The 12,469-nt window shown below is 39.9% G+C and overlaps 1 protein-coding gene across 1 annotated transcript in view; it reads left to right on the top strand.

The window, feature by feature from the left end:
- The window catches only part of PIWIL2 (piwi like RNA-mediated gene silencing 2), an 88,335-nt gene that overhangs the window by 46,194 nt on the left and 29,672 nt on the right, over positions 1-12,469 (top strand). Inside the window, exons 10-19 of the mRNA XM_019936239.3 lie at positions 126-314; positions 891-975; positions 1,659-1,748; positions 3,234-3,374; positions 5,835-5,948; positions 7,164-7,352; positions 9,653-9,754; positions 10,294-10,410; positions 10,993-11,081; positions 12,202-12,307. Of these exons, the coding sequence (XP_019791798.1) occupies positions 126-314; positions 891-975; positions 1,659-1,748; positions 3,234-3,374; positions 5,835-5,948; positions 7,164-7,352; positions 9,653-9,754; positions 10,294-10,410; positions 10,993-11,081; positions 12,202-12,307 (1,222 nt within the window). The remainder of the gene's footprint in view (positions 1-125; positions 315-890; positions 976-1,658; positions 1,749-3,233; positions 3,375-5,834; positions 5,949-7,163; positions 7,353-9,652; positions 9,755-10,293; positions 10,411-10,992; positions 11,082-12,201; positions 12,308-12,469) is intronic.

Raw genomic sequence — 12,469 nt, 5'->3', positions numbered from 1 at the left:
TGGAAACTTTCGGTGCTATATAGTTGCGATTGTAACTCTAAAGTACTTATTTGCATCCCCTGTGCCTTTCATGCTGCTCTGTGTATACTGCATATGATCCAAAGGTCTTTTGTCTCTTTCCAAAGGCATGCCATGTACCAAGAGCACAAAGAAGACTTCCAGGACGAGTGCACTAAGCTTCTGGTTGGCAGTATTGTCATAACCCGATACAACAATCGTACCTATCGTGTTGATGATGTGGATTGGAATAAGACTCCAAAAGATAGCTTCACGATGTCTGATGGGAAGGAGATTACATTCTTGGAATACTACAGGTAGAGGGAAGAGACTGGGCTTGGGCCTGCGGGTTGGGGCTGTAGTCTCCTGTTCTGTAGGAGGAGTGGCACACAGCAGGACACTCCAAAAATAATTGGATTGGTAATGCACCCAAGATTGATGAGCTCATTTGTGGGATTTGACCTGAATTTGCTACCCTTACAGTTTTACTTCTTTCAGTACTTTTTGGAAGTTATTTCATAAGTTAATCTCAGGGCTTCAAATTGTGTTTCCTTTGCTGTTTTGGTTACAAGTCTGTTTGGAGAGATTAAATTCAAGTCATTAATCATTTGACTATCATTTTGCCTTTCTAGTTACCTAAGTCCTTGAACCTGATACAGTTTTTAAACAAATTCTTTCCTGGACTGTTATCCTATTTCCCCTCTATTTAATTGCAATGTTAACTTGAGCCTGCTTTTTCCAGTTATGTGTATGCTATGGTGAGTTTCTGATGGATCCTTGACAAGGGTATAATTCAGATTGTGTACCTCAGTCCTGGTTAACACTTTGACTGTGATGCCGTAAGAGTGGTGATGCTGCTTCTGACTTTTTCCCCTGCCTCTGTTCGGCTCTAGCAAAAACTATGGGATCACAATAAAGGAAAAGGACCAGCCACTGCTGATCCACAGGCCCAGTGAGCGACAGAATAGCCAAGGGATGGTGAGTTGGAGGTGGGGTTCAGGGTGTCAGGCCTATGCTTCCATCTAAGTTCTCCACCCATCAGCCCTGGGAGCCATGGGACCTATGATTACAGTGGAGCTATGATTACAGTGTGGTTGGGGAAAGCTGTGTAGGGTTTTGTCTGTCTCCTCTAGCCAGAGTTGCTTTTGCAGTCTCCTTAGTGAGGAACTAAACATCCATAGAGCGAGTTAGGTTAAGGAATAAGGAGAGTTTAGTGCTAAAGAAGATGAAAACACTGGGTCCATTAGGGAAGTTACAGGCATTTTAATAGAACTGGGAGCCAGGGAAAAGTGCCTCTGTCTTCAGAGTAGAGAATGAAGATCAATAGGTTAAGATGAGACAGAGGCACCAGCTTGATAGGAGGTATTGTCTCAGCTTATCTGGAGGCCGAAGTGGAACACTTTTAGTTTTTCTAGTTTTTTCTCTCCTTTTGACAATTTGAATATTTTTCTCTTTACCTAATACAACAGGCTATCATGATTTGAGGGAGAAAAGGGTAAAACACTTGTAGTGTTTCCTGCCCTCTTCTCTGGGGTTTTGTGTTCCTTAGTGTGCCAGTGGTACACCTGCAAGACCAGCTCTGGACCTGGGAGCTCTTGTACTGGTCAGGGGAAGAAGATTCTCTTTTACTGCCTTGCTTTCCCTCTGTTCTCTCCTCAAAGCTGCTAAAAGGCGAAATCCTGCTGCTGCCTGAGCTTTCCTTCATGACTGGAATCCCTGAGAAGATGAAGAAGGACTTTAGAGCCATGAAGGTGAGAAGTGCCTGCTTTGAACCGAAGACCTTTTTGATAGCAGATATAGCTAGAGCTGGGCCAGGTTTGCACGTCACCTGGGCAGGTTCATTTTTCCTCTATATAAAGCATAATCTGTGTCCCTTCCCACACACTGTGAAAAAGCCAATCCGAACTTTCTTTGGAATGTTGTTACAATAGTAGAACGACTGGATTATAAAGTAAAAGGAAACAAATAGTTCTGGCATCACCCTCGCCAATCAGATGGATGACTGTAAGCTGGTCATATGACCATAAATGAGGTTCTTTGAGAGCACTGAATTTTTTTTAACATTTCTGTAAGCCTTCAGTTTATTTGAAGGGAGGAGGAGATAATGTAGCAAAAAGTCAACAAGTGAGAGGATGAAATTAAAGGATAGAAGTTTACACTGTGGGGCTCGGGGTGTCCTGGAAGTCTCATGTTGGGCACAGTCTTGTAGGAAATAGCTGGGAGGCAGAGATGTCTGCAGCAGTGTGGGTCTAGACCCCAAGGGCTTCACCTCCACACTGTCTGCTTGGGGCTTTCCACCCTCACACTGCTCTGCTGCCTCTCTCTCAGTCCTTGTCTGTCCTAGTTTTGGAACCCCGGCCCTGTCTCAGATGCCACGTATTGTTTTTAGTAACATCACAAAGAGCTAAAATGAATTTCTGTAAGAGACGTCTTTCATGTTTACCTTCTGATACTTCTGCTTTTAGTATGTAGGTCAAGGCTCCTTCCTTACAGCTCTCAGTAACGTAATGATTTTATAATCTATGGGGCTACCTGTATAGCCCCATAGACTCAATGCCCTAATGACTGCCACACAGGGAGCAACAGCTGCACAGTTCATTAGTCCCAGAAGAATGAAGAAAGAACTCACTTTGTGATTCAGAATCTTCATGCACACCTATTAGATATTCATTCAAGAATAAATATTTAGAAAACACCTATTATGGGCCACACACTGGATCTAACAAGTGTCTTATGGTGACATTAAGTGGCTAGTATCATGTGACATAAAGTATAAGACTGGATGTGTTTTTCCATTCCATTATGTTGGCCTGCATGCCTGGCATAGGGCATTCCCCCCCGCCCCCAGATATTAAATAGATGTACTCAAGCCCCCTTACATGGCTTTGAGAAAAAGAATAAGATTTAGATGTCATAAGAAAAAAACAGTGACAATTTTAAATACTTACTTTTAAGTATGTATGTATATGTATAACTGAATCACTTTGCCGTACAGCAGAAATGAACACATTATAAATCAACTGTATTTCAATAAAAAACCCCAGTGGTTAACATTTTAACCTCATACTTCATTCACATTCATGAGATATTTATTAAAGTCCTTGGAGATATTTTTAAATTTCTATAGATTTCAATGGGAAGGAGGTTTTCTATGGAAATTTGTTATACATTAGGGTTTATTTAACCTCATACTGGAGAAGGTAATAACTTAGTATCTCCATTTTGATTCTATTTAGGATTTGACCCAGCAGATCAACCTGAGCCCCAAACAGCACCATAATGCTTTGAAATGCTTGCTACAGAGAATTTCAAAAAATGAGACAGCCAACAGTGAACTGACACGTTGGGGACTCTGTCTGCAGAAGGATGTACATAAGGTAAACCAGAAAATACGATGGTAGGAAACAGCATTAACCAAAGATTTTAGAGCTTTGTGAGACTAGGTGATAACTTCCTATCTTGTCTTTATTTTGCAGTTTTTGCTTTATAATTACACTTTTCTTTTTTGGTCCTAGTCATAATACTTGAATTTCCTTGCCTTAATTTGCTAGTATCTCTTACAGATTTTCTTTTGTATTTCCCAGGATCTGAGCTGTTAATTTCCAGTCGAGCAAAAGGAATATTGACTTAAAATTTACCTCATTTTTAGTTTTCCAAACCAAATTATTCTTAAAGTTCTCTATGTCTTTTTCCATTTTTCCCCCTACGTTTTTCTTTATCTTTCCCAGTAATTAACTTGCGTTTCTTTGAATATACTACTCTCATTCTTTCCGTAGGCATAAAGTCTCAGACTTGAACATTTTAATTTTCGCATGGCCCTTTCTGCCTGCAATTTGCCTGAGTCCATTCTGTTGTATTTTGTGCAGCGTGAGCCATAGTGCAGAGGCAGCATGAGGTGGTGGTGAAGTCCTTGGCTTTGAATCTCAGTTCTACCACTTGCCATCTAAGTTACTTGGAACAAATTGCTTAGTATCTCTTATTTTCTTTATTTGTGAAATAAAGATAATGATTGAGTTAAAGGAACTAAATGGTAAAATCTTCAGCATACTATCTGACACTAGCAAGTGCTCAGTAAATATTAGCTTTTATTACTTTTAATTTTCTTTCTAGGTTATACCAAAATAATTAATTTTATCTTTTCTCTAGTTCTCTTGCACTCTGAATTGACTCCTTGTTAAAAACTGTTTCTTTTTACTTTTTTCTTTTTTAAATAAAAGTAATGGAAAGTCAATAAAGAATATGTGGGTACTGTGTAGAAAATGTAAAGAAGGAAATAAAAACATCAGTAGTTTCATCACCCAAAGATAATATCTTAGTGATTTATTTTAGACACATAAAAGATGATAAAAGATGATATTATTTTCAATATATTTTGTTTTCTGTGAGGATGAATCTTTTCTTAAAAAATTGTGCTTATAACTATATGGTTTTGCATCTTCTTTTTCATTTATTATTATATCTTGAACATGTGTTCATGTTATTAAATATTATTTGAAGAGGCAGAAAACTTAAGCCAGAGAAGAGAAAAGTTTATCCATAATCATGCTGTATCGGAATAAACACTGTTAACATTTTGGTATATATCCTTCAGTGTTTTTTGTCTGTGTGTATGTGTATGCACACAATCACATGCAGCATGTTTTCAGATGGTTTCCTTTTCTTTTTTTTTTTTACTCAGTTTATTTAGAACTTTTTTCCATGTCATTTAATATTTTTCTAAATATTTTAATGGCTAACAGATATTCATTTTATTAGTAATTTCCTATTCTTTTACATTCATATTGAATTTAGTATTTTCCTGTTATAAATAGTGAATCTGTGAACATCCTTATAACTAAATCTTTGCACATGATGTTTATTTTCATAGTCAGATTTATGGAAGTGTAATTGTTAGGTCAGAGGACATTTATGTTTTTAGTACTTTTTATTACATATTACCAACTGCCTTGTAGAAAGGTTCAGTTTTTTACTTTCATAAGCAAAGGTGAACATTCTTGCTAATACAGGTATTGTTATTCTTTGTGTTAAACTTTTATAATATTAAGAAAATCATTAAAATTTTTTTTGATTATAGGTAAAATAAGTATTTTGTTACATTTTTAAGAAAGCAAGGAGTAGAGCTCATAAAAAGTAAAAATCCTACATAATTACATATTCCCCCAGAGATAGTCATTACTAAATGTGGACTCATTCAGTTTTTATAATGCATACATTACTATTTATTTTTTGCAGAAACAGGATTATATTAAATGCACTTAGAAAGTTCTTTTAATAATTGCAAATATCCATCATATTGATATGTCATCAACTTAGTTATCTTCTTACTTTTGGATATTTAGATCTAATTGATTCATTATTATTAACTTTAATTTGGTCTTTCATTATATTTATGCTTTTTTTCCTGCTTTTCTTTTGTATAAAGTATAATAGTAGTTTATGTTCAGCCTTATTAAGAAATATTCTCTAATTTTCTACTGAAATTTTTCCCTTAAAATATTCTTAAAGATTATTTTCCTGTTCACCTTGTATTTATAGGCATTTTACATGAATTCCCTGGTTCTAAAGAGACAGTGTTTTCTGATTCCTTTCTTGTGGACCATGTTGGAAGCTTCAATAATTAAAGAGCAGCGCCTATCAAAATTCACCTGTATGTGTGTCCAGAGTTGTATTGACGTGGACTCTTAACTGCTAACAGTTGCATTTTTCTGCCATTTTCAGAAGTTATGACAGGGACAGGTCTATATGGTAGAGTTGACCAGGCCCCAGAACAGTATCAGCGTTTTCCTAAATAGTGTTTACAGATGGTTCATGTCATAGGCACTTTATTTTCTGTTTAGATTGAAGGACGTGTTCTGCCAATGGAAAGAATTAACTTAAGGAATACGTCATTTATCACATCTCAGGAACTAAACTGGATTAAGGAAGTAACCAGAGACCTTTCCATCTTAACTGTAAGTGACTTGTGAGGTGGTAAAGAGAGTTCCAGTATTCCTAGAAGTGTGGAAATTAGGAAGCAGGAATTATTTAGTGTCCTCTTTTTGAGAGGAAGTACCAACTGAATTCCCATCCTGAATTATTTACAAAACAGAGGTCCTTTGAACAAGAGCGAGTTGATGAGTTGGTAGAGGGAACCCCTTTGCTTGACCACAGACTTAGGACAAGGAAATAAACTGCCGTGGTAATTCATTCAGTGCCAGCCTATTACCCACTCTCTTTGTTCTTCCTTCTTCTTTTCTCTTTCCTTCCTCTTTTTCCCTAGGTTTTCCATGAAAGAAATAAAATTAAAACAGTTTCCCACCAAGGCAACCAAAGAACAAAATGGTATTTTTTTTTTCTTTGAGGTATGCGGGCCTCTCACTGCCATGGCCTCTCCCGCTGCGGAGCACAGGCTCCGGACGTGCAGGCTCAGAGGCCATGGCTCACGGGTCCAGCCGCTCCGCGGCATGTGGGATCCTCCCGTACCAGGGCACGAACCCGTGTCCCCTGCATCGGCAGGCAGACTCTCAACCACTGCGCCACCAGGGAAGCCCAGTGTATAATTACTTTTAAATGTTTTTGGCTCACCTGGTCTCTATGGCCGTGCATAAAGTACACACATTTGTTTCTAAAACTTTATTTTTGAAATATATTTAAAGAAAAAGTACACTTATGTATATAACTTGATGAATTTTCACAAGTTAAATCTGTGTAATCAACACTGAGGGTTAAGAAACAGAACTTTACCAGTGCCTCAGAAGCCCCACCCCCATGCTCCTAATTACTACCTACCTGGCACCCTTACCCAACCCAAGAATGACCACTATTCTGACCTCTAACAGCATTGATTTTTTTCAGCTGTGTTTGTACTTAATATATACATGAAACCATACTGTATATATTCTGTCATGTCTGGCTTCATTTCTTCAGCCTTGTTTGGTAAGTTTCTCCATACTGTTAGGTATAGTTACAGATCTTCGATTCTCATTGCTGTGTAATATTCCATTGTGAGACTGTGCCACAATTTACTTATCACACACATCTGCATTAGTAATCAGCATTAGATAAGACAGGACTCAAGCAGAGAGAGTGAAAAGCAATTTGTTCTTTAGAATAACATCTCCTGATACGAAGTTGGGGTGTTGGGGAAGTTGTGGGAAGTACTAAAAATAACTTGTTGTTGCTCCTAGGTCCCCATGCATTTCTGGGCGCTGTTTTACCCAAAGAGAGCAATGGATCAAGCCCGAGAACTGGTGAAGATGTTAGAGAAGGTAGCTGGCCCCATTGGCATACGCATGAGCCCGCCAGCCTGGGTGGAACTGAAGGATGATCGCATAGAGACCTATGTCAGAACCATTCAATCCATGCTGGGAGCTGAGGTAATAAATTAATTTGAGTAAATTTTTAGGATGTCCATTCTGAAATAGTTGAATACTTGATTTTTTTTTTTTTTTTTTTTGCCGTACGTGGGCCTCTCACCATTGTGGCCTCTCCTGTTGCGGAACACAGGCTCCGGACGCGCAGGCTCAGCGGCCATGGCTCACGGGCCCAGCCGCTCCGCGGCACGTGGGACCCTCCCAGACCGGGGCACGAACCCATGTCTCCTGCATCGGCAGGCGGACTGTCAACCACTGCGCCACCGGGGAAGCCCTTGAATACTTGATTTTAAATTATCTTGGTTATTGATCTGCTGTTGATGATATCCAGGAATCTGTATCTTACTCATGTGCACGTGAAATACTGAATTAACAAAGTAGTCGTTATGCCCTTTGGTTGGTTTCGCTTCTCTCCTCCTTTGTTGGCACTCTCACTCACTCCAGCGTTCTGTTCCTCACGTAATTGGCTGAGATAATAGCTGACTTAACTTCAATTTTTTATCTATATAGAACATGTTGTGCTCAGAAAGCAATTTCCTGGGCCAGGTGCCATCTTGCACGATTCAGTACTGAGCTGTCACAGTCTGGTTTGATTCAAGATTCACATTGCTCCAGTGATGAACTTGGCAGTGGGCCCATCAGCTTGGTCCAGATAGCCGAACGGGACTACTGGAGCTGAGCAGGTCATAGTGTTCACAACTCAGTAGTTCAGGCCTGCAGTTCTTATCTGTTCGTACATAAAACAGAGGAAGAAGATTAAGGAGGGAAAAAAAGCAGACCAAAAGTTTTTGGAAATAACTAGTCCTTGAATTGAAGAGTCAGTTCTTGTGAGATCAATACTAGAATTGATATTCTAGTATTGACTAGAATACTAGTCAGTCATGACTTTTTTCTCCGTTCATCCACCGCTCTGGGTGTGTCATCTGTAGCAGCACACTCATGTTCTCTCTTTCTTTGTATTTTCTTCCTGACTTCCCATGCCTTCTTACTCTGCCATGGCCTCCCCCGGGCCTGATCATTGATAAATTCTGCCCTGCTTTCAAAAGAAAAACCCAGCTGAGCACCTCAGCTCCCCCATCTCACGACTTGGCCTCTTTTATGTATGAGAGTGCACTGCCAACAGTCTTCATGTAGCATGGATATGAGTGTCATTCATAATGTTGACTCCTATTGGTCTTGCTGTCTCTCTGCCATCTCTAGGGCATTCTGTTTTATTATTCTCTTTGTTTCAGGGTCATAAACTCAGATGTCTGTGGGAGTGAAGTGGGCCAGGAGGGGACTCTAGGGAACTAAAGAGAGTAAACCCTATGACTGCAGATAACAGCCCAGCATTGTCAAATTGATTTTTAGTTTGTTTATTTTTCAATAGAAGCCAAAAGTCTAGATTTGCATATGTGTACACCTACCTATGTTTAAATGGTAATTTTAAAAAGACTTGTGAATCATTATAGGGACTAAAAAACCACATCTGTTTCCTAGATCCAGCCCACAGGCTCCCAGCATGCAGCCCATGTTCTGCGTGGCTTCGGAAGTTCTTTGATCTGATTGCTGGAACATGTATCCTCTGAGAAGTCTTCATTTAAAATTAATTTTGATTTGGAATAGTATACTGTTGATTTCTGTTTCTGTCATAAAGCGTTGGCAACTTCATTTCACTTGTGTGCTACTTTACTTTATTCAGATTTTGAAGGATCCTCTGTTCTTAATGTCAGATCTCTTAAGCAGTGAGAGGTAGAAGATGCTGATATAAGATATTCTTCTGGCAATATCATTCTCTCTCCTAATCGAAAAGTTAGGAAGATCTACTTATGGATTTGACAGTAGCTTCATTTCCTCTGCATTTGGCTCTGAATCCTTTCTTCTGGTATTGTATCCCATGTTTCCTAGTTAAAGTTCTATGGCATGAATGTAATAAGGTGCTTAGTTTACTAAAGAGAGCGGCAAAAAACATTATAGTGCATTGAAAGCATCAACTAATAAGAAACCCTTGCATATTTTTAAGCCTGGTTCTTTTCCAGGGATCTTAAGTGTCCTAATAAATTAATCAGGTAGTCAGGACCAGCTCTAGGTAACTTACGCTAACATGTTATGTAGCTAAGCGAAGAAGCCTGGAACCCAGCAAATACTCACTCAGGTTCAAGGACCTTTTTCTCTGTTGGAATGTCCACCATCTTTGGTTCAGTCCTCTCTTTACCCTAAAGGTCCTGTGGCTTTGCAGACTCTTGAACTGCCCCTGACTGGAGCCCCATCAAGGTCTGCTCAGAGTTCCAAAGCCTGACTTATATATACTTTATCTCCTCAAGGGGAAGATACAGATGGTTGTTTGCATCATCATGGGCACACGTGACGATCTCTACAGGGCCATTAAAAAGCTGTGCTGTGTGCAGACTCCCGTGCCCTCGCAAGTGAGTGGAAACTGGGCAGGAGGCACAGAGGGAAACTCTAGCCTCCCTTGAGGCTTGGAAAAGAGGGACTAAAGTAACTATTAGAAGCCAGCATATGTAGACCCATCTGGTGAAACTTTCCTGTTACAGTAACCTGGCTAATAGCAGATGTTCTTTGTAAACGCTGCTTTCATGTTCCCAAATGAGCACTTTTGCTTGTTCATGGGTGAGTCGCCAGGTGGTTTCACATGACTGGGTTCTGAGAGTATAGGCTTTCCTTTGAAAGGAGAAAGCTGGTTTTCCTACGGAGGTTAATTTTTTTTTTAATCTGCATGAGATCTTTTTGAAAGTTTTTGTTGGCTTGTTGTTTTTTGGTTTTGATTTGTGTCGTGTGTGTGCACACACACACAACATGCCTGACCAGAAACTCTAGAATTAGAACTGTTAGTACCCAGTGCATTATCTGCCAGCCGGAGTTTCTTAAACAAATGTAGTACTTGCTCTAGAATTGTTTACATTGTTTGAAAGGTTGATAGTGTCCGCTTTCCCCTCTATTACAGGTCATCAATGTCCGAACCATTGGCCAGCCCACCAGGCTTCAGAGTGTGGCCCAGAAAATTTTACTTCAGATTAACTGTAAATTGGGTGGTGAGCTCTGGGGAGTGGATATTCCTCTGGTGAGTGATGCTGAGATATGTCTTCATTCAATTCAGCATCCCAGAGAGTCCTACCTAGCTATTTTCCTAATTTTCCGCCTAGAATTTTCCTCATTCTCAGTGCTTATAGTCTGAGTGGTTCATTGCTTGTTTTTGTATAGCCCACAAGCTTTAGAATGGTTTTCACGTTTTTAAGTGGTTGAAGAAAATAAGACTAATATCTCCAGACACATGAAAATTATATGAAATTCAGTTTTCAGTGTCCTTAAATGCGTTTTTATTGGAACGTAGCCATACTCCTTTACGTACTACCTGTGGCTGCTCGTGTGCCGTAATGGCAGAATTGAATAGTTCCTCCAGAGACGGTGTGGCTCACAAAGCCTAAGGTATTTACTTTTTAGTCCTTCACAGAAAGTTTGCCAGTCCCTGGTCTTGACGATCTCTGACTTTGTTCATAGTGTTTAAAAAATATCAAGTTGATTGCACTCTTTCTCTTCCTTTCCCAGAACTTATTTTTGTATGTTGCTTTGGGGTTCAGATAACAATTAAAGATGGGGTGATGTGTTGCTTGGATTTTTGGTTTGTTTTTGTCTTCTAACCCAGAGACAATTAATGGTGATCGGGGTGGATGTTTACCACAACCCCAGCAGAAGCATGCGCTCCGTGGTTGGCTTTGTCGCAAGCATCAGTCTGTAAGTACCACTCCTGGCTCTATTGTGTTTGGTTACCTTATTTTAATGCCTAATCTTACTGTAAAGCCAGAAAAAATTTTTGAATATTTAATATTATAGTAAAAGTATACTGAAATTCTTCCTTCTCTATCTTCCTGTGATATTAATTTGTACAATCTCTTATCACATGTGTAAGTTTGTTCCCTGACTACACTGTAACCTCTTTCAGAATGGGGTCTGTGTCTTGCTGGTGGTGGGGTTTTTCCCCTAGAAATGAGGGGTTTTGTTTGTTTTTTCTGATTGTAAAAATAAAGCATGCTCATGCAAAAATCTCCAGAAATTTAGAAAGTGAAAATTCCTCATGGTCTAGCTTTCATTAACCACCACCAAAGATTTGGAGTATGTATATACTTTTAGGTACTCTTTTATGCATATATTAACATATAGGTAGCTGGTATACACATACAAGTGGCACATTACTATGTATACTGTTCCTCATCTTCTTTTATGTACTTAAACTGTATATTTTGGTCATTTTCCTGTATTGACACAAATAAATCTCCATCAATTCTTTTTAACTGCTGCATGGAATTTATTATATGCTATAGCACTATTTAACTAGTCCTCTGTTGGTGGATATCTAGGTTGTTAAATTTTTTCAATTGGAAGCAGTTTTGTAGCAGATATCCACAATTATGCCTGTATTTATTTATTTTTTTTTTGCGGTACGCGGGCTTCTCACCGTTGTGGCCTCTCCCGTTGTGGAGCACAGGCCCCAGACGCGCAGGCTCAGCGGCCATGGCCCACGGGCCCAGCCGCTCCGCTGCATGCGGGACCCTTCCGGACCAGGGCACGAACCGGTGTCCCCTGCATCGGCAGGCGGACTCTCAACCACTGCGCCACCAGGGGAGCCCATGCCTGTATTTTTATATTCTGTAGCTGGCTTACATGTATCTTTTCCCTACATCAGTGTGTGTTTTTCCATGTAACGTAAATGCGTTTGCTGGGTACTTGTGTGACTGGTGCATGGAGAAGCCTGTGTATGCTGACATTCAGCTGTGGGCCTTCCTTTGTGAGTGTGTGTTCATCTCTCTCTCTCTCTCTCTCTCTCTCTCTCTCTCTCTGCTTGCCTCTGCCCCAGCACCCTCACAAAATGGTATTCACGAGTGGTATTCCAGATGCCGCATCAGGAGATGGTGGATAGCCTGAAGCTGTGCCTGGTGGGCTCCTTGAAAAAGTTCTATGAGGTGAGGAGAACAGCAGTTCTAAAGTATCAGGGTTTTTAAGGCCTGCCTTCCTGATCACTTTAAGAGGAAGTCTGATTTAGTGAGAGGGATCCCAACTCGAAGGTGAGTTTCCTAAACAGACTGACAGGCAGCTCAGAAGCACTGTTTTCAGGCTTCTACTTG

Source organism: Tursiops truncatus, chromosome 6 (assembly GCF_011762595.2).
Source record: "Tursiops truncatus isolate mTurTru1 chromosome 6, mTurTru1.mat.Y, whole genome shotgun sequence".
Lineage (NCBI taxonomy): Eukaryota > Metazoa > Chordata > Mammalia > Artiodactyla > Delphinidae > Tursiops > Tursiops truncatus.
This window is presented reverse-complemented; position numbering and strand designations above follow the sequence as displayed.